The sequence below is a fragment of the Scatophagus argus genome, chromosome 15, assembly GCF_020382885.2.
Source record: "Scatophagus argus isolate fScaArg1 chromosome 15, fScaArg1.pri, whole genome shotgun sequence".
Taxonomy (NCBI): Eukaryota; Metazoa; Chordata; class Actinopteri; family Scatophagidae; genus Scatophagus; species Scatophagus argus.
Window position 1 is genome coordinate 11,296,784 of NC_058507.1, and position 27,104 is coordinate 11,323,887.

General features: G+C 39.6%; 3 protein-coding genes across 4 annotated transcripts; 1 reads left to right on the plus strand and 2 right to left on the minus strand.

Annotated features, from left to right (window-relative positions):
- The first annotated feature begins 124 nt into the window (after positions 1 to 124).
- Positions 125 to 2,288, plus strand: iah1 (isoamyl acetate hydrolyzing esterase 1 (putative)). 2 transcript variants are annotated; one of them, XM_046412022.1, is made up of 6 exons: positions 125 to 281; positions 423 to 475; positions 679 to 785; positions 985 to 1,146; positions 1,256 to 1,377; positions 1,885 to 2,288. In XM_046412022.1, exons 1-6 carry the CDS (start codon positions 189 to 191, stop codon positions 2,059 to 2,061), a joined length of 714 nt encoding a protein of 237 aa, XP_046267978.1. In that variant the 5' UTR covers positions 125 to 188; the 3' UTR covers positions 2,062 to 2,288. The 2 variants fall into 2 exon arrangements, with proteins under 2 accessions (XP_046267978.1, XP_046267976.1); XM_046412020.1 differs by having other exon boundaries at positions 126 to 281; positions 634 to 785.
- On the minus strand, positions 2,258 to 15,490 carry adam17a (ADAM metallopeptidase domain 17a). Its single transcript, XM_046412019.1, has 19 exons — positions 15,290 to 15,490; positions 14,836 to 14,968; positions 13,576 to 13,709; positions 13,394 to 13,482; positions 12,833 to 13,022; positions 11,568 to 11,698; positions 11,224 to 11,310; positions 10,378 to 10,503; positions 9,945 to 10,089; positions 9,565 to 9,656; positions 8,925 to 9,077; positions 8,189 to 8,388; positions 7,923 to 8,026; positions 7,672 to 7,806; positions 6,856 to 6,986; positions 6,652 to 6,730; positions 6,412 to 6,500; positions 6,188 to 6,247; positions 2,258 to 3,986 (listed from the first exon to the last, which is right to left on the minus strand). The coding sequence occupies exons 1-19, from the start codon at positions 15,393 to 15,395 to the stop codon at positions 3,570 to 3,572; spliced, it is 2,601 nt and encodes an 866-aa protein (XP_046267975.1). The 5' UTR covers positions 15,396 to 15,490; the 3' UTR covers positions 2,258 to 3,569.
- A 1,173-nt stretch (positions 15,491 to 16,663) lies between these two features.
- LOC124071458 (14-3-3-like protein) lies at positions 16,664 to 25,986 on the minus strand. The gene is made up of 6 exons (XM_046412023.1): positions 25,840 to 25,986; positions 24,847 to 25,268; positions 20,356 to 20,479; positions 18,649 to 18,812; positions 18,462 to 18,557; positions 16,664 to 17,733 (listed from the first exon to the last, which is right to left on the minus strand). Exons 2-6 carry the CDS (start codon positions 25,141 to 25,143, stop codon positions 17,659 to 17,661), a joined length of 756 nt encoding a protein of 251 aa, XP_046267979.1. The 5' UTR covers positions 25,144 to 25,268; positions 25,840 to 25,986; the 3' UTR covers positions 16,664 to 17,658.
- Between the last annotated feature and the right edge of the window lie 1,118 nt (positions 25,987 to 27,104).

The window sequence follows — 27,104 nt, forward strand, 5'->3', positions numbered from 1 at the left end:
TTCCTTTGTATTTCAAAGCTCTATCTATTTAGCGCATATAATGTAACATGTTGCGAAATATCCAAACACATTAATAACAGACATGCTGTTCAGACTTTTATTGTGAAGTGCGGAAACACGGCCCCCCACCCTCGCACCGGAAGTTGAGGTTTTGTCTTTGCTAACAATTCCTACTATTCACTGTGTTTATGTCAGTGGTTCCTACCTGCAAGTTTATGATGTCCACGTATAAAACTGTAATTTGGCCTAAAGTGATTTTATTTGGGGACTCCATCACACAGGTTAGGCATGCATGAAAATCGATTTTGAAGAATGTAATATTACATTGCATATTGTCTGCTTCTGAGATAGTTCGTTAGTTACCCTTAGCTGCTAACTAGCTAGCTTAAGATTGGAGTGAACTGTGCTGTTGGTTCTTTCAGTTTTCATTTCAAGCCAATGGTTGGGGTGCAGAAATTGCCAACAAACTAGCGAGGTAAGTAAACTAATTCTCATATATTGATAGCTGATTTGTTGTAACAGTTAGCCATTACTTAAGTGCTGAACTAATTATGAACAGAAATTGTAATGTTATATTTTTATATGTAGGCAACCAGACATTGTATCTGAATCTCACGTATACTTTTCCATCAGAAAGTGTGATGTTGTAAACAGAGGACTGTCTGGCTACAACTCCAGATGGGCCAAGATAATTCTTCCACGAATCATCACCAGTCAGAACTCAACAGACAACAACATAGCTGCGGTCACTGTCTTCTTTGGAGCCAATGACTGTGCACTGGAAGGTAAAGCTTCAATGACATAAAATGTAATGACAGTTTAAGAAGTTCAGCAGTGCTAAATATTTTGCTGCAAAAGGAGGTATGACAAGACATGTACCATGCACCTAGAAAATGTAGAATCCTGTGTGTGGTCTTATTCCATATGCTGCATGACCCCAAAAAAATTCTCATTGTTTTTGCATTCTATCCTGTGTTCACGCAGATAAAAACCCCCAACAACACGTCCCCGTGCAGGAATATTCAGAGAACCTGAAGGAGATGACCAAGCTTCTGGCTTCAGCTGGAGTGTCACCACACAAAGTGATCTTCATCACCCCTCCTCCTGTTCATGAGCAAGCCTGGGAGAAGGAGTGTATTTTGAAAGGTAGCACCCATCACAATTTCTCTCTCCTCTTGTTCTTGTATGATCACACTGACCACTTTCACGCCGAAGGCCTTTTAAGATCAGGAGTTCTTGCTCATCTCTTTTCCAGGATGTCCTCTCAATCGCCACAACTCTGCAGCGGGACAGTATGCCCAGGCGTGCGTGCAGGCTGCCGGTCAGTGTGGTACAGACGTCCTGGACTTGTGGACGCTCATGCAGAAAGATGGACAGGTTGGCTTTTGCATGTTGCTAGAGACGACGCTTAAAAATTTCCAAATAATATCGGAAACTTTTCCTGGATAGGACTGTGTTATGTGGCACTTATTTTAAGGAAAAGTAGTGATAACTTGCAGTTAATTCATTCGAACTGTTAAGGTTAACTGCTAGTGTAACTTAAAGATTCATGAGATCACTGCCCAGCAGGTCAGCTGATTAATAATCAGTACCAAATTATGTAGTTCTTTTCAGGAAATTATCAGACTGTCATGGTCCTATATGATGACAGTGCAGAAACAGTCTGTTATTAACATAATGGAAAGTCAAAGCTTGTTTTGTTGGACATTTACCATTCTAGATAGTCCTGTATATCATGTCAAATTTGTGTCTTCATTTTTTTCCCAAAATTTTACAAATGACTTCATGTAAGCTGAAAATGCTGATTTTAATGTGACCCAAGCCACTATTGAGATTTTTCATTATGCCCCATTAGCCGTCTCTAAATTTCCCTCTGCTCCATAGGACTACACAGTCTATCTGTCTGACGGGTTGCATCTCTCAGAGAGGGGAAACCAGTTTGTGGCTCAGCATCTGTGGAAGCTGCTTGAGAGTCGCGTGGCTGACCTGCCCTTCATCCTGCCCTACTGGGGAGACGTGGACGCCAAGAGCCCAGAGAGCAGCCTCCTCTGTGACCAGTGAAAGCTTTGGAGAACATTGTCCTGTAAGATCCTGTGGGGCTGGATAATCCGTGGAGAACAAATCGCTCAACAGCATTCATGTGTTGCACTTGCTACAAATCCCTAGTAATCTGAAAGCCTGACTGAACTACTAGCATTCCTGCTATGAAACGATGAAGCGTTTGTGATTTGTACATGTCAGATGCGAGACAGCGTGATTGAAATGCACAATAAAGATTTTTATTTTTAGATGTGTGTGGGTAATACAAGCAAGAAACTTAAAAAAAAAAGAACTCAAGGGTGGACATTTGTATGCATAGAAACATTAAGAATATACACATCAAAATGAATCACACGCGATATCTCCTAGCTGTGTAACAGTTCACATCCATCCAGTATGATCAATGTTAGCTACAGTCTTTTTTCTTCTCCGTCTACAGTTAAATACATATTTCACCATTTTTGTGACACAGCAGGCAACAGGGGTGTGACAAATAAGAGAAAGAGGTGCATAATTCACATTGGGACAGGGACAGACAACCAAGCAGAAAAATATTGTCCAAGCACCTCAGACAGGTTCTTTTAAAACTAAATTTGGGATTGTCCAGATTCTTTTTCACAGAAAAGTAAGACAGCTCAGAACATTTAGGCACAAAATCTTAAAAGGCACCATGTTGTTTCCTACAAGGATCAAACCACACAGAGAATACAAGACAACTAAATGAAATAAGTGTAATACTGCTCGAGGCCATCATTCGATCCTTGCACAGTATTAAAAATGCTGCATCTCCAGAACAAAGGGGTTAAAATATACAAGCCTGCATTTTTTTTTTTAAATATACCAATGACAACACACAGCACAGTAAGAGCATGTATACAACTTATTTAAATCCTCCAGTGATGTGAAAAATACTTCAAGTGCAATTATGACACAGATTCAGGTCATTTTTAGATCAAAGTGCAGCGTTCACTGCTTAACATATCGCACTGAAATGCTTCCTTTTACAGGAAAAAAATAACATTTACAACACAGATAATATTACATCATTCAATTGTAAAACGGTTAGTGGAGCAAACTGGTGAGACAGTACTTTGGGTATGTGTGTGTGTGTGTGTGTGTGTGTGTAGGGACACACTGTGTGCTGCAAGGCTGAATCTGTTAACATGATGCTTTGTATTCTAAACGTATGAACCTCCATCATAGCCCACTTTTTTTTTTTTTTTACACTGACTGACACTAGTTGTAGTGGATCAGAGTGTTGAGAGCACTGTAATTCGTCTTTTTGTTCTTGGAAAGAAAGGTGCATATTAAGAAACGATTTAGCCACTAGATTACAAGAAAAAGTAACAGTCGACTAACTAATATTCTCATCTAGAATTGGCAGAAATGTTGTCTTTAGTTCTTCAATGGCCTACAAAACATGATGCTTTTACCTTCCAACACTTGCTGTTTGTGATAAGAAAAATGTATATAACGTGGCACGTATTGTCATGTTCCCTAAAACACATATCATTACTTGTCATTTTCTCTTAGCACTCTGTCTCTTTAGAGTCAATGCAGTCCTGCCTCTTGAGGCGCCGCCGGTCCCTGGCTGACTGCCTCTGCTCTGTCAGATCCTCGTAGGAGGATTTCGTAACCGACGAGCAGGCTCCTGCGGTTGTGAAATCGTCCGACAGGCCCTCCTCTCCCAGGTGAGAGCCGCTGCTGGTGTCCTCCTGGATGGTGGCCATCCGCACCCCCCCTGCGCTGTCCGGGGTGGGGCCGCAGCTCAGGCCGGGGGCCTGGGTACTGCTGCTGGCCGCGAGAGAGGCCTCGACCAGGCTCTGCTGCTGAGGTTGCTGGGGCTGGGAGGAGGGCGCGGTCCGGCCGGCGGAGGAGGAGGGAAGCTGAGGATGTTTGACGATGTGCATGGACGCTGACTCGAGGTTGCTCAGCATTTCTTGACTCTGAAGAGCAAAGAACAACATGTGAGACCGAAGTACATAAACGCTGCCTGAATCTGACTGAGGTGGGATCCATTCCCTTTTTACTCGCATTGTGCTCAAATTAGATCATCAGATATTTCACCTGATCTTCATAATTTAACATCATTAAATAATTAAAACCCTAAAGCAAAATTATATCTAAGGAGAGATTAAGCAAAATCTCCCACTATCTCCACCTCGTTATCATCCCCCACACCCCTTTTAAAAGTGGAAATGAGTAAAACAAACATTTCTCATGGTGGACACTTTGTGTTGTCAAACAGGTGAAACTAAATAATAATTGCTGTAGTCCATTTAGGAGCACAAGGGCCCTGATACTGTACATGCTGGCTTACTTGCAGGACTTACTGTCACACCTAAATGGAATAAAGCCATCATAAATATTATTAGTTGCTCTTTTTTCCTGCTATAACAAGTCAAAATGTCTTCCATGACAAAGGTCTATGGAGGAATGTACCCTCAGTCTTCATGTGTTCCCAATCAAACCTAAGAAAAGGACTTGACACAGTGCAGACAGCCACTTAAAAAAAAAAAAAAAAAAAAAAAAAAAGAAAGAAAAGGGTAAATGAAAGGGTAAATGAAAATAACAATCACCTGAAGGACATCACCCTCTTCATGTTGTGGCTTTGAACGGCAGCAGATGCAAACTTAAAATGTTGACACACACTGCATCAGATTCCACAAAAGACAACAAGGTGCAACCGGCTCAGTCCTCTTTCTGTTTGAATACTCCAAAAATGCCATCTTGCTTTCTTGAGGTAATTTCTGATCGGATACAACTCTGCATGGATGGCATCTGTGCAGAGGAACACACTTACAGATGTTCAGTTTCATTAAACATTGAGCTTTAGTTTCTCATTAGCCGCTGTCACTCACAGGTGAGTTCAAGGGCTGGAAATGTGCAACCAGATCAGTGATTACATCAAGGAGTAAGTGACTGCAGGAGTATCCCAAACGTGGGCCATCGACCATGCACCATCATGGACTCAATGGCAACGCATCGCAACACCAAACCATGGCGCACGCACTCACCTATGGCGGGAGCTCTACTACAAACTTCCACCATCTGCTGCAGTTCCAATGAGAATGGAAAGGGCCAAGGCAAAGAGTGATGGACAGGTCATTCGCAGCTTGAACCCAGCAGTGACAGTGAGGCCCTGACTGATTGATAACCTGACCACCAGTGCACACAGCTTCAAGGTGGAGCTTCTAAATCCAATCCTGTCCTCCTCTCACTCCTGTATTACCAAGGCTGTCAGCCAATTTAGCACCGTATTTGTCAGGAATGTCTTGGAGATGACACTCCCAAAAATGTTTATTAGCTTTGAGAGTGTGAATGTTTTGCTGTAGAAGAAACTGAACGTCAAAGACAATATTATATTACACCAAATTACAAAGTAAGGCATTCCTCTGTCGTGATGCAGGATTTCTTGAACCCCCTGAAAAGAGTTTTTTCTTGTAATTCTTGGATCTTATCATAAGCTCAGCTGATCTGCATAATCAGGCTCTGATCTGTCTGACTGTGGACTGCAGTACAAGTGAACAATCCCATAACTTATTATTATTAGATTTTAATTCAAATATTGATGAATCCTGATCAGTTCATCATCTTTTTTTTAGAATGCAGCTGCCGCTTCAAATGAACGGGGGGGGAAAAATAAAACTCACAAATACAAAAATTTAACACTGTGTTGTGTTCATGTACTAACCATTCATTAAGACTAACAAGTCTTAGTCAATGAAATTATGTTTTCAAGGTCTTTAAAATGGAAGAGTATACACACAATCTTTTAAAATTTCAGAAAAGCCAGTTGTACAAAAGAATTTCGACTTTCTGTATTTTTCGACAACAATTCTAAATTCTAATTAACCAGTAAATTCTTCTTTTATTGTTGGAATTTTAAACTAATTCATTTTTCTCTCAGCAGGACTCTTCCTGAATTGACAACACCTACTTTAATGGTGACAGATGATGCAGGAATTCAGAAAAATACCTGAATAATGAACCCTCATGCTCTCTTCTCACTGTGTTATTAAAGATGTCAGTGTTTTGTTTAAAAAAAAAAGAAAAAAAATGTTGGACTGTGTTAGTTTGGTTAGTGAGGCAGCAAATCTAGTACAGAGCATCATATATGGGGGTATCTAAGAGATGAGAAACTTACACTTGGAGGATGGTAGAAGCACTTTGTGTTCTCCTCATACTGCTGGTCAAGTCTTTTGTCCTGCAGAGACAAACAAAAACGTTCAGCATTTGACAACGTAACAGAATTAAGATCATTGCTGCAGCTGGTGAAGCAAAGATCTAACTTTAACCACAGAGCTACAGAATCCAAAAAAGGTGTAGTCACTGGCACTCATTTAAAATCAACGGCAAGCAGTTTCTTACCACACAGTGAACAAGGATACTGAGAGGAATCCAGAAGACGAGGGAAAACACCACAACAGAGCCCACTATGTTATCAGCCAGGAACTTCCCTGGTGGTGTTGGGAAAGAACAACAAAGTTAGGGCCTTTCAGACATTCAGGCCTCAGTTTGACTCATCTGCTGTAACCAGAAAACAAAAGACTTTCACACATTCTCATATGGCTGATTAAATTTCAAAGTGGCCTGTTGCAACCAGCTCACCAAATGTGTTGATGTCCAGCTTGTCGATAAAATCCCACAGCCTCTCGATAACGTCCTGCACCTGCTTCATGCACTTTCCCTGTTTTAACAAAAGAACAGCCAAATAAGGCCAAAAATAAAAAACAAACAAACAAAAAAACCTAAACCAACCATGATGAAAACATGTCTGCAGAGGGGACAAATAGAAAAGATTTGGCAACTCACGCCCTCATCACAGAATCCCACAGTGCAGGGTTTTCCTTTGCGAAGGAAAAGGAAACTGCCATTGGCCTGGATGAAAGGAGAGCAGGTGCCATCTTTTCCTCTGCAGCACACTTTACAGGAGTGCTCCGTCTCTGCAAACAGAAGTAAAGATGAACTTTGATGCCATTTAGTTAAAAAAAGTAATAACTATACCCCCTATTAAGAGTGACACACACACATTACCTTTTCTTTTCACAACAGATTAAAAGATTCATTCAAACAACAAGAACAATCCTTTAATAAGCCACTAACATTTTGAAACACGCTTGAATGCATTGTGGACTTTTCATTAAGTAAAGAAGCAGCTGCATTGTTAGTTCAGCAACAATCTATCAGTTTCTTTTACTGCTGTTTGAAGGTTTGTGGTATTTTCACATCCACCGGAAAACATTTTAATTAATCGATCAAAATGTTTTCTAGTGTTCTAATTAATTAATTAATTTAATTAAACACCTGAAGTTAAAATATAAAAATTGAAAAAACATTAAGCATCATGTTTTTTTATATATAGATATATATACAAAAAGCATCATGGGAGTTTATCTTATTGTACAACTGACAAAATATTACATATATCTTATGCTTGAATTTTTTCCAGTATGATTTTGACTTCAAATTACTTGATTTTGCTTGTGAGGGACACACAATGGAGGAATCTGCTGTTTCAAGTCAGATTGGTAGAATCCACAACGTTAGTGAGAAAATCCACTTAAAGCTTTGATCAGTTTGGAGCACATGTACATTTTCCTCTGAGCTTGTGATAAATAAACTCTTTACCGTTGCAGGCACAGGACTGAAGGTTCTGCATGGCTTCACAGAAAGGATTGCACTCTCCATTGAGACACCGGCCATTGTCAACACACGTTGTGTTGTCTTTAGCGTTTTCAGGAGGTGGACATTCACTGCTGTTGCCTAATATGTGATGGTAAGGTGGAGAAATATAGTTGTAAAAGATATCTGCCCTTTATCATCTATAAAAAAAGTCTCCTTTCAGCAATTCTTGTGTTACACCAGCAGGAGGCGCTCACCTGTGCAGGATGATATGCCTTTACAGGTAGCGTTAATCGCTTCCTGGCACCTTGTTCCTGCTTGCTCAAACTTGCAATTCCTACAGCAGGGGCTGTTTCTGTCGCTGTGGAAAGAACAGAGACATGAGAACTCATGTGTGACTCATACTAAAGTCAGAAAGATTTTCTGACATCTTCAGCTCAATCTTTTAATCCTACATTTGTATTAATCCTAAATGTGCATTAAGACTTGATAGGTGAATTTTGTACAGTTTAACCCGTCATACCTGCACTGTGCATTTTGTTTGAACTTGCAGTCGGATGAGCAACAGAGGTCGTCGTTGAGGTGGAGGAGCCCAGGGTCGCACTCCTCCCCATTCTCTACTCTGGAGTTCCCACATACCTTACTGTTCCTCTCCTTGAAACACAAGGGAGCCTTGAAACTTAATGTCTTTCCCACGGAGGTCTTGCTGCAGCTGGAAAAACGCTGGAGGGAAGGGAGACAGAGGGAGAAGTAGACGGTGGATAGATATTAGATGTTTTATGTTCATCAGTGAATCGCAATTCTAAAATAAAATCAGATGTGGAACGATGTTTCTACCTGAAATGAGTGCATCTTGGTTGAAATAACTTAGTATGAATTTGTAGCTTCACTTAACAGTTTCACTGACTTCGTTTCTATTGATGCACACTGCTGTGATTCAAGATTTGATTAAAGACGGTCTATCTGTAAGTGCAAAACGAGACACAACGGACAAACTGCAGCATACCTCATATGCATATTAAGTGTGAAGGCCAATGGCGGAGGAGGTACAGCACACTGACTGTCATTACATTTCACAGGAACAACTGTGACTCATTTATCCACACAATTTAAAAACTCATTTCAAAATGGAATTCACACTTCATATCCCACTTTGTATCATGAGCTCAATGTATGCTCTTAACTGTCTGTATAGTTTGTTACATGCCAAGTAGTTCCTAGATAATAATGCTTCTTATCGTATCTGTTTGGGAGGGTACCTTGTTGTTGACATGGTCTCCGCTCACAGCGATGGGGTACATGACAAACTTCCCCCCGTGGTCGTCACTGGGAGCACAGTAGGGGATGTTGTCAGGATCGTGCTCTGCTCCAAAGTTATGGCCCAGCTCATGAGTGGTCACCAAATCTGCCTCCTGACAGGACGCAAACACACAAGATTTATTTATTATGAACCCACAGTTTACTAATAAATCTGTGAGTCAGTTAAGAACACAGTGACCCAAAAACAAAATTCTATCAAGCACCAAATAGTCTGACACAAGATCTTTACTCAACAGAAAGATGTTTATGTTTAACAACTAATAACACTAATGTCACTGAAAAAGATGTATATTATCATGGAGGCTACAGATATGCACTCATTCAATAGACCTCACAACCCAAAATTTTCTCCTAGCTAACATTAAAGTTTTGAAACATAACAGACTGGCATCTGAGATGTCAAAACCCAAAAGGATTATAACATCTTTACTCATAACACCTACACAGAAAGGTGCGTCTGACCTATTTAGAACCAAAACTTGGCAGGATGAGATCCTGAATATGATACTGGCTAACACTAAGTGTACCAAGTAATTTGTTTTCTCACAGATGAAGTTTGAGAGACAGGATGAAATAGACCTTTGTTAAGATGGTTTTGCCATAGTTCTTGGTGCTGGTCAGACCTGTGTTGAGGTAACTGGGCTTCTTTGCAGAGTGAGATGGATAGTATGCTACAAAATGACACAATCAAAGAAAGACATCAGTGTTTGTTTTGCTTTTTCCACACTTGCATGGCCTTTTTTGGCAATTCCTTGGTCAGTATTCAGTATTAGAGTGAACACAGGTGGGCTTTAAAACATGACACACAAGCAATCCAACGAAGCACAGTGTTATAACAATTTGAAATATTTCACTGCTCAGCCTACATACAATATACTGGTAATGTAAATGTACGCCAACACTTAATGTTTAGCACTGAAGAACAAAAGCCATTGTGCCAAAAAGTGATGTGTCCTTACGTTTTGGACAGAGGCCACCCAGGGCCTGAGGTTTGGAGGGGGCTACATAGGCCAGCCCCAGCGTGCCCTCATCAAAATCCTGGTAGGTGAACAGATGGGCCAGACACACAACGGAGGCATTGTCAGCTATATCTGAGCTGAATTGCTGAGGGATACAACGAGAACTATTAGCCTCAAAAATCTACACATATTAAAATCACTTTTATTCCTCGTTTCATGATGACTCACAGCACTGCAGAATGAGTCCTGTTAAAAGGGTTTTAATGAACTTGAACTAAACATTCAGATATACATTTGTATGAGGTCATTTCACATTCTGTTGGTTGACCAAGTTTTTTTCTAAATCATATCCACTCCCAAGATCACACACTCTCTCACATAGTGAATTTTGCACACTCAGACATATTATTCAGTTTGTCTGTCTATTTCCTACCTCCAGAAGTCTCTTCACATCCCAGACCTCCCTTCCGGCCACAGGGCTGTTCTCCATGTTGTAGTGGACCCAGCTGGTGTTAGCAAAGCCAGGAGGAGGCTTTGTAGCCTCTTTGTTGATGATGATCTGAGAACCAAATACACCATTTATAAAGTATTTATAGAGCAATTCATTTGTGATTACAGAATTAAAGAATTGTGATTACAGAAACAAAATGATTATAAAAGGCATTTAAACAAATCTTACTGTACTGGCTTAGAATTACACATGAAAGATTTCAGATGCACATTAGACTTATGGTGTCAGTAAAATTGTTGATGAATTATAAATTATTTTACATTAAAGCAAGTGTACTGTGGCTCAGAGAGTTCAACACACATCTTCATCAATTTGACAAGATATGCACAAACAGCTTTACCAAAGGTTTAACTCATAGGTACAGGAGACCATGTGACTCTTTGTGACCTTGTAAAAGGTACTGGATCTAAATGTTCCTACTGACACGTACAGTGAAGGAGCACTTGGAAAAAAACCACAGTTAAATGAATGCATATCTTTTCAGTGAGAAAACCCATGAATCACAGTATGACAAACAGTGTCTCCATTCATTCACAAAGCCCATGGAACAAATTAAATTACCCCACGTGGCTCACACAAAAGCTTTCAGCTCCTCCAAAAAATGCTGTTCTCACAACCACTGAGGGACAGTGTTAATCTCAGCTTCACTTCCGGGAGCGACTTGGTGTGAAACAAATCTACAGTGCTGCTGGGTAAAGTGATTTTTCTAGTTGTCAGACATGAACCGCATTACAGAGAAGTACAACACACAGCCAGCCACACACAGACCTGATGGATCTGCACTCCATAGCCTCTGAATTCTTCATTCCAAGTAGTGTTTCTGTATATGTCATCAACTCGATCAATCAGCTCAATCTGGAATGAGGAAATAAAATAAAACACAGAGAAATATACAGATGACACTACAAAAAATGTATGTAGATGTATGAACGTTTTTGTAAAGATTTGTCAATTTGATTACTGTGGAAATCAAAATCTACAAAAAAAAACAATGCATTCTCCTCTCATCCTTTTCAATTTCATATTCCATGGATGCATGTTAGACCTTTACATGGTAAATTCTTTCTGCACAAGTGAACAGGGATTTAGTTTACAGCATCATAAAGACAAACCAGGTAGTTGAGAGTGACGCTCTCTTGTCCACGTCCCATGTGTTCAAAGAAGCGGTAATCTGCAACCAGCAACAGTGGACAGGTGTTCTTCCTGTGATCGTGAGTCTGCCTCTTCTCTCTGTGGTGGTGGCCTGAGGGGAAGCAGCAGCAGCAGCACATGAGCAGAAGGGGGAAGAGACAGATGCATACAAAGGGGTAAAGAAAGTAAAATGGTTACGGCAAGACCATTTTGACTTCAAACAGTCAAGGGTAAGCTTACATAAAGAGAGACCCACAAACATCAAGAAGTTTGACAATCAGGCCATGCTCCAGTATCCCATTGTTAATTGTCCTCATTTTCACATTTAGCAGCATGTCTTCTTTTCTGTTTGCCTGTGAAGCGATTATGCCGCTCCTCTGTTCTTCAAGCAACAATTTAATATCACTTTATCTTTAAAGTCAACTTTCGACTGCATAGTAAAAAGTGTGATCACTTACATAGATCGTGCAATGTTATGTTTATTATGCAGCTAGAGCTGGGGTTTATTGTTTTCCTGCAGAGATATAATAAAAACTACATGGATCCTAAACTCTTCAAACAAACAGTATCTATAACAGAAAAGGACAACAGGAAGATATCCCATTGGAGCATTACATCATACACTTGGCTATGTACTGTTCAGAAGTGTGGGTGTGCACTGCCCTGGCTTCCACAACAAGCAGTGGGAGACCAGTGACGACTCAGAGTCATCTCATTGGGCAGCAGAGCCTCCATGAATTTTAATGCCTCCTCCATAAGAACCTTCACCTCATCTCATACCCCCAGTGAGTGCTTTCAACTAGCAGCCAGTGAGAGGTGTTTTAGATTTCTCCTCTGGCACATTATCACTGTTACATGCTTTACTGAGGAATCAAACGGCAGTTGGCTGTTACATAATACCCACTTGTCAGCAGTGTGTATGTGCATAACATAAGCTTGGTTTTACAGCTAGGAAGGCTCTTATTAAAATGACTGTTACAGAATCTAACACCCACCTCCTTTGTCTCACTACCACGGCCTCCTCCTTCCTTCTCTCCACCTTAAAAATTTCTTATCCTCCTACTCTTTATCTGCTCCTTAACATCCACAAGGAAGATCACAGGGCCAGGACTGCACTCGATTTGCGATCTCTAACCTCTCATATACTCCATCCTCCTCCTACACATTTCCTCATACAGGCATAAATACAAACACAAACACTCAATACTCTCCACTTCCAGTGATTAAACCAGATATCAGAGCTTACCTGTTTTCTGGTCCATCTCCTCCTGTCCATCCCAATCACTCCTAACAGTCTGCGGCAGCAGGTCCTTGGCCTCTGCATGGACGTAACCACACACTTTTGGAGATACAAGGCGACTCAGATTCCTGATGTCCTCTGAGCGATAAACCAGCACCCTGCCATCAACTGGGGAGTCTGTAAACCTCCACAGGGGCTGAATGGGCAGAGAAACAGGGTGACATTAATGAACAAAAGAGAGGATTCAAAGGGGCTTACAAGGAGGAGAGGAGAGGCTGAAAGGGAAAAAAAGCATAAAAAGTATACAATGTATAAAAGATATAGAGGAATGGCAACAAAAAAAAGCGTTGAGTTTACAAAAAAAGCAACTGACAAACCATGCACAGTGTGCCTTTAATAAATGCGTGCAAGCATGCATTACAGTCTGCAACAGTGTGGTCACTCCATTGTCAAATGTCTTGGATAAAATGGCTGAGGGTTAAGTGTATTGCAAAAAAATCATAAAGGATCAGTTCCCTCTCTATTTGAATTCTACACAAAAACAATGATTTTACAGCCACCTCTTACCTCTACATTATATTCTGCTTCATCAGTTAGAATGTGAGCAGAAAACTCATCTCCTTCTATGTGTGCCTGCACACGTGAATTCTCCTCTCCTGCAAAAACAAAACATCTAAGGTTACTTGTTTGAACGACTCTTGAAAAGTGTGACAAAGGAAAATATTGTATCACATGAGTTTTTCACTCACCAACAACATGTCCAGTGAAATAGTTCTGAAGTTGAACATCGTAGTGTTCCTCCTTCCCATGTTTATCAACAAACACAGCTTTGAAGTTGTCGGTGAAAAGACCCGTGTTGGTGGTCAAGTAAAGTTTGAAATGTCTGAGGTTGAAAAAAAATGGAAATGTAATATTTTACTAGTAACATTCTAGCATCATTCGAGCACTTTAAAGATACCTAAAACAAATATTTCCAGAAAAAGTCATAGTCATCCCATCTAAACTGTTACTATATGTAATTATCATATTAATTGACACAAGGAGACAGCAAAAAAATATAACGGCAGGACTGATTCATTAAAAAAATTACACAGTTGGACTTATGAGTGACTGCGTAGATGGGAAATCGGACCACATCGACCATAGAGATGTCTGCCTTCTCTCAAATATAAGCAAACCAGATGGCACTTTGCCTTTGGTGCTCAACAGGCCCAAAAATAGATTTGAAAAACTCAACAGCAATATCTCTTTCCAGAAATTATGATCCAGCAAGATGATCAGCAACCCTTGCTATGGGGTGGCTTCACATAGAAAAAGCTGTAGTTCAACAATTGCTTCTGAAATAAATACGTTTCACATGGCTTTGATGCAGCTCAAGATTTATCAGTAGACTGACTATTTTACTCTAAGAAATTTCACTGTATGAACTTGGATGACACGTCTGTCCATTGAGATGTGTGGAAGAACAAGAAGCATCAACAGTAGATTTTGACCAATCCTGTCAGTGTGTCAGGACATTAAAGTAATAAAACTAATTAAGCTGTTATGCCTCCTGCCTAATGCGCACAGTGTCTCACTTAATGAGGAGGCACATATTGTTTCTGCTGGGGATGGCTGTAATTAATATTTTCCTCATTGCTGAAGTATTATTTCAAGCACCCAAACTGCAGTGCCTGAAAATATATAATTTCAATCTGCACATCAACAAAATTATCAGTGACAGCATTGAAATACAATCATTAAATGCTTAAAGGAAGAGTAAAATGTAAAACGGAGATCTAAAAAATTGTCAATTTAAACACGTACAAATACCAGGACCTGCAGTCTCAGCCTTACTTGGTCTGAGCTTGTCCCCAGACCTGATCAACTCCGAGAAACACCCCTGCATGAGCATGTGAGTTTTATCTTAATAGAGACTTGAAAAGATGAAAGCCTATCTTGAATCATTACCTCAAAGATCAAAACTTCCGAATGCTATCTTTAAGTCAAACACGAGGGTGCTGCTGTACCTTTGCAGGGCTGTGAAGCTCACCAGACGCTCCAGGTGAGAATGGGTGTGAACGTCCCTTTTCCTTACGGAGTGCAGCTGGACGCTTGACGGTGGCAGTACCTCAAAATCTGATAGGATGGAGTTCAGAGCATCTGGAAGCCATAAAGAGGCGACAGTGACCGTACGGATCATACACGAGCAAATATAAACTACGTTTGTTCATTTGAAACACCAGAGTGATGTGGTGAAACAACATGGAGCTGACATCATCTTTCTAGCCTGATGACTTTATTTAGCAGCTAAACAAGACTGGGTGACTTAACATTTTGAAACATTCGATACAAATACCGATGTGAACTTGACATAAATAGCAACGACTTCCAGTCACTATCGTTAACGCTCATTAGTCCATAAGGCAGTTAGCGTTACCATTAAAGTTAGCTTAGCTTGGGTTAGCTTGTTAAATTACTTACCCAACTCTGGGTTTTCTTCATAAATCTCCTCCGTAGTAACTCTTGACCTTACTGCACCGTTGACCCAGCTAGTAGCCAGAAAGACAATTAATAATATGCTCCTCATTTTCAGAAGCTCAGTCAGCCCTTATGCTGGTACTGTCATTGTCACAAGATAGTCGGCTAGCTGAGCTACCCGGAAGTGCGCAGAATGGAAAACATCCGCTTTTATCGGACTGGCTTGAACGCAGTTTTTAGCAGACGTTGGGAGGCGACGAGATCTTGAGAGAGCTTTAAAATGTGTATTAAAGTGTTGAAATATATATCTCGTTAAATTATGTAGACAAAATTAAATGATATAAATAAAGGTTGGTGTTATCAGTAAAGTGTATTTGAAAGTATCACATACGTAAATACACTTTTATAATAAAATACTCATTATGCCATAGAGTGTAGCCTAGTAAGCGTCGCTGTTGAATGCAGTAAAAAAAAAAAAAAAGGTTAAATATTTCCGCCTGTGAAAACCTCAAAACTGTACAACTACAGCACTAGAGTATATTTTCCACCACTAACAACATTAAAAAAAATAAATCACCAAAAAAATGAAACGTCTATATGGAGAGTTGTGTCAGGTCACGTATGTGATGCATCAGCGGCCATTTTGATTTTTTTTTTTTTTTGAGAAATGGCCACTACATGGAGTTTAAGCCTTTTATAATACTTATTTTTAACTGTGTTTTCTATGGAAAATCCTGAGTAAATGTGTTTTCCCCAATACTGATGTGTAGAAGAAGAAGACTATTATTATTATTATTGTATTTCTCTATTTTCCCTCTTTATTAGCTTTCCCTTTAACATCCCAAAGATATTTCCCATGATTGCGAAAAACTGATCGGCACGATCAACTTACAACTCCAGTTTATTTTAAGGAAAGAGTAGTAAACTTAAGAAAAGGAATCAGCTTTATTGGCAGTATATTTTTTACATGCACTGAATTTTTCCTCTGTATTTCAACCCTTCCATGGCTGAACACATATGCAACACCCAGCAAATTACATGCAGTGAGCACACACACATACAGGAGCAGTGGGCTGCCACGTCAGGTGTCTGAGGAGCAGTTAGGAGGTTAAGTGCCTTGCTCAAAGGCATATCAACTGTTAATAATAGAGGGGTTATGGTGGTAATAAGTGGTAAATTTCTCTGTGGAAATAGAAAAACAGAAAACCCCTAAAACTTTAAATACAAGACATTAGCAGAATAATGTGAACCAAATCATTAAGTTAAATTCCCTTACAATTCTTTCTTCAAAGGCCTTCAACATTTTGCAGGAATAGAGAATTTACAAAACATCCAAGTACATTATTAAGCAAATAAAATAAACAGAACAACTTGAACTTGGTTTATAAAATGTTTTATTCATGTTAACATAGCTGATACATAGGGATTTGAACAGTTTCACAAGGCTTTTGGGGACTACAATTGAATGAATAGCAAAACAACAGTGGTCCAAATTTCTAATGACAATCACCGGACAGACTAACAAATCATCCTTCGGTAGGATGTATACAAATCTGCACTGAAAATGACCAAACTTGACACTTGGACATGTGTGTGTATGTGTATGCGTGTGTGTGTGTTACAGCATTTGTCCCCATTCCAGTGTAATATCTCAAGAGACATGCACGACAGAATTGTCTTCCCATTAAAAAGGTCCCCGCATCTGGTCAGACAAGCCCCATTCCCTATCCCAAACAGGCATGCTTCAGTGAAACAATGGCATCATAACCAGGGCAGAAAGTGAGGATTTAACCAATTGGCACTACTTGGCTGTATTGAAGTATTTGTCGCCAGCATGAAAAGTGCACTAGCTTTCCCTGCAGTATGAAAGTTGAATCTGTGTTAAGTTGCTGTAACCGTACCACGTAACTGTGAGGAGACCATCACTTTTAAAAACAGTATGGGGAAACTATGTTTTTTATATCTAACATTTGCTAGAGAAAAAAACTGTCAACTGATGGGCTTTTAAGTTTCCAGTTGTTCAACAAAGTGAGTAACTTTTTCTGCTTCTAAAGTGAGCTAGGAGTCTGATACCTTATCAAGCTATTAATCACTTTTCTACAGCTGAAACTGCACAAATGGGAAGGCCAGGACGAATACAAATCAAAGGAATGGAGAGTTTCTCTTTTCACTGGTTGTTGTCCAGATCTGAATTGTGAAAAACATGATTTTCTTTTCTTTTTTTTTTTTTTAATTTTCTCACACAACTCTTTTCAGCAATGGGTTTCATTGGTAGAATGTTTGAGAGGAGCAATAAGGAATGAAGGATGTGTAAAAAGTTTTTTTTTTTCCTTTTGTTTTTGGAGATGACCCAACATTGAGGGCTTGTGTTATTAGTTCTCATTCTCGCCGCCATCTCCTCCTTCTCCACCATCGCCCTCCTCAGCAGCATTGTCTGATGTCCATAACTGAAGGAGAGAAAGAGATATCCAGATTACATCATTTTTAAATTTTGAAACTTACAGTGTTAACTAAAGTCAGTTTCTTCCCTTTCCTTCTTGCAGATGTCAATGTGCTTTAGCAGTTAAAGCACAATATTAATTATTAGCATTACATTGTGCAGAAATTTCAACAGCTGCAAATACAACACCTCTTTTTTAAAAGAAGTACTATTTGTCAGGTTCTTTCTTTTTTACGTTCCTAACACAACACGCTGGGGCACAGCATACATGCAAAGTTTGTATAATGTTGGCTGTCAAAATTAACTGTGAAAATCCAAAACAATATTATATACAGTAAAGTAATATATACAGTAGGGTTGAGTAATAGTTCAATTGTATTGCTACTGACTTTCAGTGGGCGGGGTTCCCACAATTGAGTTCACTGCAGTCAGTAGATTTTCTTGGGTTTAATTCTACAAGTGAGTCATTCCCTGCTGACTCACACAGAACTCAAAAGTTTTCCCAGTTCAAGTCACAGATTTTCTTGAAGAATTCATGCAAAAAACCTCTATTCATTAGACTTCATCATGTACCTTTCATTCAATTACTTTTTTTGGCCCTGAGTTTTTGAAGTTTGGCCACAGAGCTAACATTCGTAATTATTTGCAGTTCTTTGTGTTTGACATTGAGGGAGGCAAATGTAACACTATTATTAACATAACACTTTTTGTGATATGAGAGAGTGGAACACTTACTGTCAGGTTGTCTCTGAGGAGCTGCATGATGAGAGTGCTGTCTTTGTAGGACTCTTCACTTAGCTGGTCCAGCTCTGCAATGGCATCATCAAAAGCCTGAAAGCAAAAATGAAAGTGTTAACACTTGTAACATAGTACAACTGAGGACAAAAGAAAGTGACAGATTCTTATAAGACAGTCTCCAGACCTTTTTAGCCAATTCACAGGCTTTTTCTGGGGAATTCAGGATCTCGTAGAAGAAGACGGAGAAGTTAAGTGCCAAGCCCAAGCGGATGGGATGTGTGGACTCCATCTCACTATTGCTGATGTTAGATGCTTCCTGGTATGCTTCCTGTGACTTGAGAATGGTCTCTGGAGACAGAGAAAGGAGTTCAAACTGAATAAAATAGTTAACGTATGCAGATGTCAGGGTTGAGAGAAGTGATAAGGGTGCCAAGTTCAATTAAAGCAATATAATCTTTAACTTTACCAAAATCTATCCAAGCATGTCTCCAGCTACAAAACGCTAAAAGCAATAATTTGACTGTGCAAAACCCAAGTGTGGAATAAAAAAAAAGTCTGTGGTTTTACAAGCAGTTTAATGCCAGACTATTCCCCACAGGTGTTGCAGCAGTTGCAAAGCAAACAGCAGAGACTGCTCCTGGCCAAGAAAAAGTCTGACACATAACTGCCAGTAAAATATTTTTACACAGATTAAACAGAGAGATATAGTATTTTAATTAGAGAGCTTTAGCAGTGTTGGATGACAGATTTTGTTAATTTTGGACAGAGACAAAGTAGCAGTTTCTCCGTTTCAAGTCTTTGTGTTATGCTAATCTCATCAGTGGCTGGCCCAAACATCATGTTTACTGTATAAATGTGAGAATGGTGACCATCTTCTTATCCAGCAACAAAGTAAATAGGTGTATTTTCCAAAATGTTGAGCCATTCATTTAAAGTGCAAGACTGGTGAGATTCATATTGTAAAGAAATCTTATGAACAAGCCAAGGAACACAGCATCTGACTGTCGGCAAGACTCATCCTTGGGATTGAGAGACACAGACAAAGTGGAGACATCAGAAAGTACTGAGAATAATGCAATAATGCGAAGTCAGGTTTTAATTTTGTTTTAATTTAACCTGAAGTATTCCCCCTGAGATTCAAAAACTTCTTTTCAAGGGAGTCCTGGTCAGGACCGCAGCACACAGTTTGTTTTTGTTTAAGATGTTTAAATTATGTTGAATACATTACGAAGATGTTTCATCCAACTTGGAAGCCATTTAAAAAAGGACATTTAAATGAAATACTGGGAATGTCAGAAATTCATTTGACTCAGTAACAAGTCAACACAGGTAGTGGTGGTAATTCAATGTTCAGTTTTTTAGAAGTTGTTAGTTTCCTTAACAAGTCTCTTGGGAACTAGAGCATTGTAGACACTAATTAAAACAAATAACTTTTGAATGACAGCTCACAACAAATATTAGTGTTAGGAGACACACCCTGATAACTAACCAGAGAGAGGAAAAAATTCTGTATCAGCACATCAATTCCTTTTAGTTAAGGGGATTAATATGGGATAAAAAACATCAAGTGAAGGTGGGAAACTAGAAAATTACTATATTCACTTTATTTTTCCTGGGGGGCTGGAGGACCTTTCAACCCTTTCAGTACTACCACACTACTAAATATCTATTTAAATTGAATTTCAACAGAAAGAAAGTGGTTTAAGGGTTTAGTACCTCTTTAAAGGGGGTGGTGTTGTTTTAGTTTTTATACACAAATGAAAATGACACCTTAAAGACTCCCCATATCAGCAGGGAGCAAAGTAGCAACAGATAGATATTCACTTAAAACTTAACATGAAGGTGTTTCTTCAAGTACAACCAGTACAAAAAAGTACAACTATAAACTCACTTTGTCTTTTGTCATCAACAGCAACCTCAGCAAGGTATCTGTAGTAGTCCCCCTTCATCTTTAGATAGAAGACTTTGCTCTCAGAATTTGTGGAGTTTGGAATTAAATGATTATCCAGCAGTTGCTGTGAAGAGAGAAAATGTAAGATGAATTCAGTAAGATGCACTGAGTTAATGAACAGTATGCATTCACAACAATCAACCAATATACAAGTAGAATAGATCAGAGGAGGACCCAAATCTGAAGCATTCACACAATCATTCACTGAAACAACAGTCAGGCTATATTGACAGAATAGTCAATAATCGTGCCCAAGTGGGCATTAAGGTGCAAGAACAAACACACACACACACAGCATGGTACATCAACTAAACATAGCTGGGGCTCACCCATCACCGGTGTCCCATTAGCTCCAACTACCAGAAGCATTACCCCCTTCGCGCTTTATAGCTGCTCAGCTTCATTACTAATGGGTATGGTTCTGCTCCATCAAGAGTCAAATGTAGAGAAGCACCAATCAACTGAATTGGAGACCGGCCGCTCATTCTCCCAAACTCACGCACATTCCAAGCTGGTCCATTTCATGTGTGTGCCACATATCATATACACAGTGGCACAGGCAATAATATCACAGCTGCACGCTAACGAGATCTTCACTGCGAATGAAGAAAACACAAAGCTCGCAATTTGTAATCTAAGGCCAAAATAAACCGTGGGGAATTACCATGAAGACATTCAGATCAACAAACCTAAGCAGACAATCAAAACACCATCACCCAGCTGAACATGCCCAGTTTGAACAAGATAGCAAAGGAAAATTGGCTTAGGCTAAAGCTAGCTAAAGCTCAGTGAGAGGTACAAGCCAGCAGCCTCTCCTATCTTTCCTTGGTATGAGCAGTGAAAAGACCAAAGAAATTATGATGAAAATGGCATTTTTTGCCTGGGCGATCAGCCGTTCCCCACAGCTGAGAACAGTGTTGTCAGAGTAGTTCAGCTCCTATAAGAAATAGCGCAGTACATATGTGAATGAGTGGTGAAGTGAGAGTGAGAAAGCGAGCGGCAAGTGATGGCATGTGTGCAGCTAAACAGAAGTGTACGCAGAGTTAGCCTTAAGTTTGAGTTGACTGTAAACATCCGGTGCAAGCCACAGTCAGTCGTTAAATGAATGCTTTAACATCTCAAGACGAAGCAGTACTCCCTTGTGCTGTGTAACCAGTTTGTAAAGTGAAGGTGTTAAACCAGAAGCAGAAGTTAAATCTCCCCTGCTTCCTGACCACAGTTCGGAAACTAAGCAGAGAAAGGTTATAAATAAATTACCTCAGCCCTGTTGAATTTATAAGCATACTGCAAATTTATATAAGTAACTGGCATTTGTTTTGTTATATAAATCTGTTGCATCCATAAAATATGTCAGATTAAGTTGTATGTACAGCTCATTTTCAGTTATTAATAGCCCTTTCCAGTTGCTTTTTTAAGAGGAAATTGTAAAGTTCAATAATTTAGTTTAGATAGTAAAAATTTTGATTGCAGAAAAACCAGAATCCACAGGTCACACTCAAAAAAAAAAATAAATAAATGAAAATCAGCCAAGAAAATTGCAATCCGTGCACCTCTACTCAAATATATGTACTCATCCACCGCCATTTAGAACAAAATTTTGTTCAGTTTCATCTGAAGTTGCTAAAAATGATCAACAACCAGGCTAGGCCTCTAGTGTGTCCCCAACTGCCTTCTGCCCCAGATTCCACACTCTTTCACTAGGCACTCTCCCACATCAGCACTGTATAGCAAAGTTTGAGGTCTTACTAATGATTTTTAAACAGACCTGGCATCATTCTTAATTCCCTACTGAAATGTACTCAGTAATGAGTTGTTCCATTAGCAAAGTCTAGAGCAACAGACAATTGTTAAATGGTCTAGTAAGCTGGTGAGTCACAGCTTAAACCAACATCCCTGTACACCAGACAGTCACAGCAAATAGCTACCTCGATTTGTCTTCCCTCTAGACTGAGGTTTACAGTCATAGTAAAGAACAAAAAATATAAAATTTATAATAAAATATTTAAAAAATAGCTTTACTGCATCGGCCATCATTCAAATGAATAAGTCATTAATATCTGCACAGAGGCTACAGAAGCAATGACTATTTATATTATTTTATTTTGTTTTTACCGGGAATTAAACCTTATATATTATAGTGGTTATTTTGTCTATTATTTATTGTTATTGCGGTCTAAAGTACTGATTAGTGGAGCCTTGAGTACTTTAGTAATGTTTGTGAAATGTGTTTCAAGACGCATGCCTTGACTTCTACTATTCCAACTCAAATGTACCTACTGGGACCAATAAAGTCAACTGAACCTGACCACATGCTGTGTGTGTTGTGTCATGCTGCCATTTGTTACCTGAAACTACAGACTTCAAAAAAGGACTGTGCTTGCAGCATGTGCATGTCTTTTGGCTGGCATGTTCAGGGTCTGTCTCTATCTAGTCTATATAGTTCTGATATAAGACCAATATCAATACCCTTCAATAAGATCACCCTAAAGTTTTGAGCTTACAAAATATACAGCAGGACAGTGATATTAAAAAAAAAATAGCAATACTCAATATGTGCTTTCCCACTAAACAGGTAAAGTTTAGCTTTTAGAGATTATTCTTTATAAAAGCTACAGTTTATTGTAGTGAACTAAGTACTATATAACAAGAGTTACAAATCATATCCTGTTTACTGTCTAGGCCAAGTCATCCGTTTTTCAATGCACATGGTAAGATTACCAAAGCTAATCTGTGTCAGTGAAACAGTGGCTTATGCTCGAGTTAACAGATTTAGAGAGCGGATTAACCATTCACTCATAATGGAAATGCTTGCTAACGCCTAAAACCTACTGACAACCCTTACCAAGAGGCTATACAGTGTTACAGAAACCACCTCATCCCTAAAGCCTGTACATTGACATAACAAAATGACAGGAAGTATGCTGGAAAATGACTTAATAGTAGGTAAATAACAACTATTAAGTCTTCCATTCTTCCAGTCCACAAAGCATGTAAACTAAAATGAACACAAAATATGCATATGTTGTAATCACATGTTTTCGAAAGTGACCCATTTTGGACTCAAATCTCACTGAAAGGTGTGGAGTTTGCAACTCAGGTTTGGTCTACAACAGAAGCACTACATTTGCATCCTGTGTGGGAACTAGACTCCAAAACATCCCAGAGCCTCTGCTCCCTTTCAACTGAGTACTGTTTTCAGGTGAGATGCATGTCCATCTGGTTTCACAGTCTACTTTACAGGAAATCAAGGCAGACAGGAACACAAGAAGCTTACTTGCCTACTGTGGTCTATGTGCTTCTGCCATTGTGTGTAAGTAATCTGCCAGGCTTCTGCAGACAAGTTAAGACATGAGGACTGGCACACCCTCCTCTGCTGACAAACCTTCAGTCAACACTCACGAGCAGAGACACTTAAAGCTGAGTCACATATGTGCAAGTGCATATGAACACACATGGAAAGCTGGTAGAAAATAAATGGTCTCTGCAGCTTTGCCATGCATTTTTTAGGACTTTAAAGGCAGCTCAGAGAAATTATCTCAATCTTACTGCTAAGCTTCCACCCAGATCTCTCCGAGTCCATTATCAAGGCAGGCTAGAAATAATGTACAGCAGCAATCCATGCTGTTGCATTGGATTAAACAAGAGGTGAAAGTGGTCTGTATAAATGGGATCCAGTGGGAGTAAGAGTCATTTATGCATGTAAATTCTTGCACTTGGCCAATCACATTAGGCTTATCTCAGCCAGATGGGACTGCATGTATACAGAACTCAACACAGCTTAACAGAATAAAGTATACTGCAAATCTTTCCATAGTTTTTATTCATTCAGACACACCTTGCTGGTGTAGTCACTACAACCTTTTGTCAGTTCACACCCTCACAGTGTTTCAAGCCTATTGTTCTATATTCAGATTCCCAAAAGGCAGGAACAGTGGGAGGACTACATAATACTTCCTTGTCCTCTCTGGCTGTAGCGGCCATATTTAAACAAAAGAGGAGCTCACAGGAAACAGGGCAGATGCCATTTGACATACATTATTGGAAAAAATGATGATGTATCACAGTAAATTTTATGATTGCAGATGTGTCATAAAGTCAGACAGAAATGAAAAATTCAGTGCAGACATATGAACCTTTAAGTTGAGCAAATGTAGTTTCTTCCACCATTTTTGTGGGTCCCTAAATAGCTGGGCTACAAGGACACTCCAGTCATTCACTACTTGCCTTAAGACGAAAGGGTGAGGAGTACTGAGGAAACCATTTTACAGTTACAAGCATCATCAGCTGAACTTGGTTAAATTATAATGACGCAGTAAAACAATATAACTGTATTTTGAGGGATTTTTTTTCAGGAAGATGCGCTTCTCTCAAAGAGGTTAAATGAATCCATGCCATAGATTTAGAATCAAGGTAAAAAATTGTACACGTTACCAAAACGTTTTCGCAGATGTCTTCCAGCTCCTTCTCCACCTGCTCCCGATACTCCTTGACCATCTTCTGCTTCTTCTCGTTCCCCGCTTCGGTCTTCATGGCGATACTGGACATCACCCTCCAGGCGGACCGCCTCGCCCCAACCACGTTTTTGTAAGCGACGGACAGCAGGTTCCTCTCCTCGTTTGTCAGCTCTTGTCCCATCTCTGTAACCTCCTTCATGGTATCTGCCATGTCGTCGTAGCGCTCAGCCTGCTCCGCCAGCTTGGCCCTATGAATAAGATCTGCTTTTTCCATAGTTTCTATATTTTTTGGGACTAAGAATTCAGAAATCCAGGAGTATGTGACAGTCAGTCGCTGTAATTATGAAGAATGGATGCAGGAAGGGATCGACGATGTTATTCCCACAGTAACGTTGCAAGCTGCGAAAAAGAGTTCAGAAAATTAGTAGCGATCGATAAGACTAAATGGAATTTGAGGGCAAAGTATGTATGACACGAAAGAACACGTATCCGCCTGGTATGCGCTGACAAGTGATACTAACAAATGATACGTAACAGCATTTAACAAAATTATTAGAACGGAGGAAAATGCGTTTTAAGCACTATATCGTATATTACACCCTATTACAAAGTTATCAGCTCGCTTTCACAGTCGTTAAATTAAAGAATTTCTTGCCGTGTAAAACAACGAACAAAGTATTTCGCTATGAACGATTTCTAAGCTGAGGATGACTGCGAACATCGGGGACAGAGATCTGCTACTAAGTCTGTTTCGCACGGCAACCCGCCACAAAGCTGTCTGGAGCAAACAGCGGTTAGCTAGTAAGTTAGAAAAAGCTAGCGGGCGCTAGCTTCGTCGACCACTCCTTTCAATAAAATATACTACTGTTACCCGTACGAAAGATTGGACAGCAATTTGTCAGTTTATTGATCATCCGACTGACTTACATTCAAAGACAAAATAATAACATAAATGGTAATTGTTTCTTACCTACTGAGGTCCAAATTTGGTGCTCAAATTGATCCGTATCGAGGGGTTGGTCCGAAAGGCAAAGAACGGCAGTAGCAGCGAAAATACAACTGAACATGCTAAAATAGGGCGTTTCATCTGGACATCGGCTCTCCAATCAGAAATCGTAACCTTGATAGATCGGCATGAAGATGCAGAGGTGTATGCCAATAGGTGTTTAGCGCGCGGACAAGAGGCGGGTCTTCAAGGATAGTTTGGCAGACCGAAACGCTGCAGAGGTTGGGGCCACGGGGTTTCCTCCAATTAGAGCAAGGGATGAAGACGTCATCTCATTGCCATGGTGATACTCGTCCAATCACTCCCTGCTTCCACACGCTGTAGGCACTATAGCAGGCGGGTGTGGCACTCGTTCCCATTAGTTTGATATGTATCTTTCTGAAGTTTTTATTCAAATATTATTGGGTGATATTTCATATTTTTCTTTTTGTCCAGAAAGTCAATGAAAATACATAAACCAACAACGAATCGATCTCCTTCACAAGTATTGTGATCTGTCACTGCCAAAGCCTGATGTAAATTACTTGGACCTCAGTTGTCAGAAAGTATTGAGAGATGAACTTATACATTTTGGTTCTTTCAGGAGATCTGTAAAAAAAAACAAAACAAAAAGAAAACAAAGAACAAACAAAAAAAACAACACAAAGCAATAGCTGGAGACTTAAAAACTTAGAGGTGTCAAGCATATGCAATATGTTGAGCCCCTTCCCAAATTGTCACCACAGCCCTCAGTGACTTTAATCCAGTTATGTGCAGGTGAAAGTTACATGTTCAACTTAAGTTACTTTTCACAGGGACAAGAAACGTACATCTACATGTGCTACTCTACTGAGTATTGTTGAGTACTAGTTAAAGATGAGGTGGACTTGTTCTGTATTTTCCTCTCAGTGTCAGTACTTTGCAACTTCCATATCCTGTCTGTGACTGTCAGCCACAAGCCTCTTAAATCTTATAACTAAATCTTTCTGAATAAATGGCCCGCAAGTGTAGCTCAGTTGTTTTTCTTAAATTTAACAACTGGTTTCTGTAAAATGCCTTTCAAACAGAAATACATTTGTGGGGTATTATTTTCAGCTATGGATTTGGTTCTCTAGACACTAGAACATTTTACATTTCAATTCTATGACAACAGACCTAAACAGATTATACTGTTCAGAATGCTGGTGTTTCATAAAATTAATGCCAAAGACAAAAACTCCTTGAAGACTTTTTTCACTGCGCCTAGCCCA

Excerpts from the sequence above, each read along its gene's own strand:
- iah1 (XM_046412020.1), top strand. The coding sequence starts at position 189 with ATGTCAGTGGTTCCTACCTGCAAGTTTATGATGTCCACGTATAAAACT. Across the intron at positions 476-633 it reads ATTGCCAACAAACTAGCGAG|AAAGTGTGATGTTGTAAACA; the intron begins GTAAGTAAACTA and ends CTTTTCCATCAG. Across the intron at positions 1,147-1,255 it reads GAAGGAGTGTATTTTGAAAG|GATGTCCTCTCAATCGCCAC; the intron begins GTAGCACCCATC and ends TCTCTTTTCCAG.
- LOC124071458 (XM_046412023.1), bottom strand. The coding sequence starts at position 25,143 with ATGGAAAAAGCAGATCTTATTCATAGGGCCAAGCTGGCGGAGCAGGCT. Across the intron at positions 18,558-18,648 it reads CCTGTGAATTGGCTAAAAAG|GCTTTTGATGATGCCATTGC; the intron begins GTCTGGAGACTG and ends TTTTGCTTTCAG. Across the intron at positions 17,734-18,461 it reads TCCTCAGAGACAACCTGACA|TTATGGACATCAGACAATGC; the intron begins GTAAGTGTTCCA and ends TCTCTCCTTCAG.
- adam17a (XM_046412019.1), bottom strand. The coding sequence starts at position 15,395 with ATGAGGAGCATATTATTAATTGTCTTTCTGGCTACTAGCTGGGTCAAC. Across the intron at positions 14,969-15,289 it reads TGAAGAAAACCCAGAGTTGG|ATGCTCTGAACTCCATCCTA; the intron begins GTAAGTAATTTA and ends TATGGCTTCCAG. Across the intron at positions 6,501-6,651 it reads GCTGGACATCAACACATTTG|GGAAGTTCCTGGCTGATAAC; the intron begins GTGAGCTGGTTG and ends CAACACCACCAG.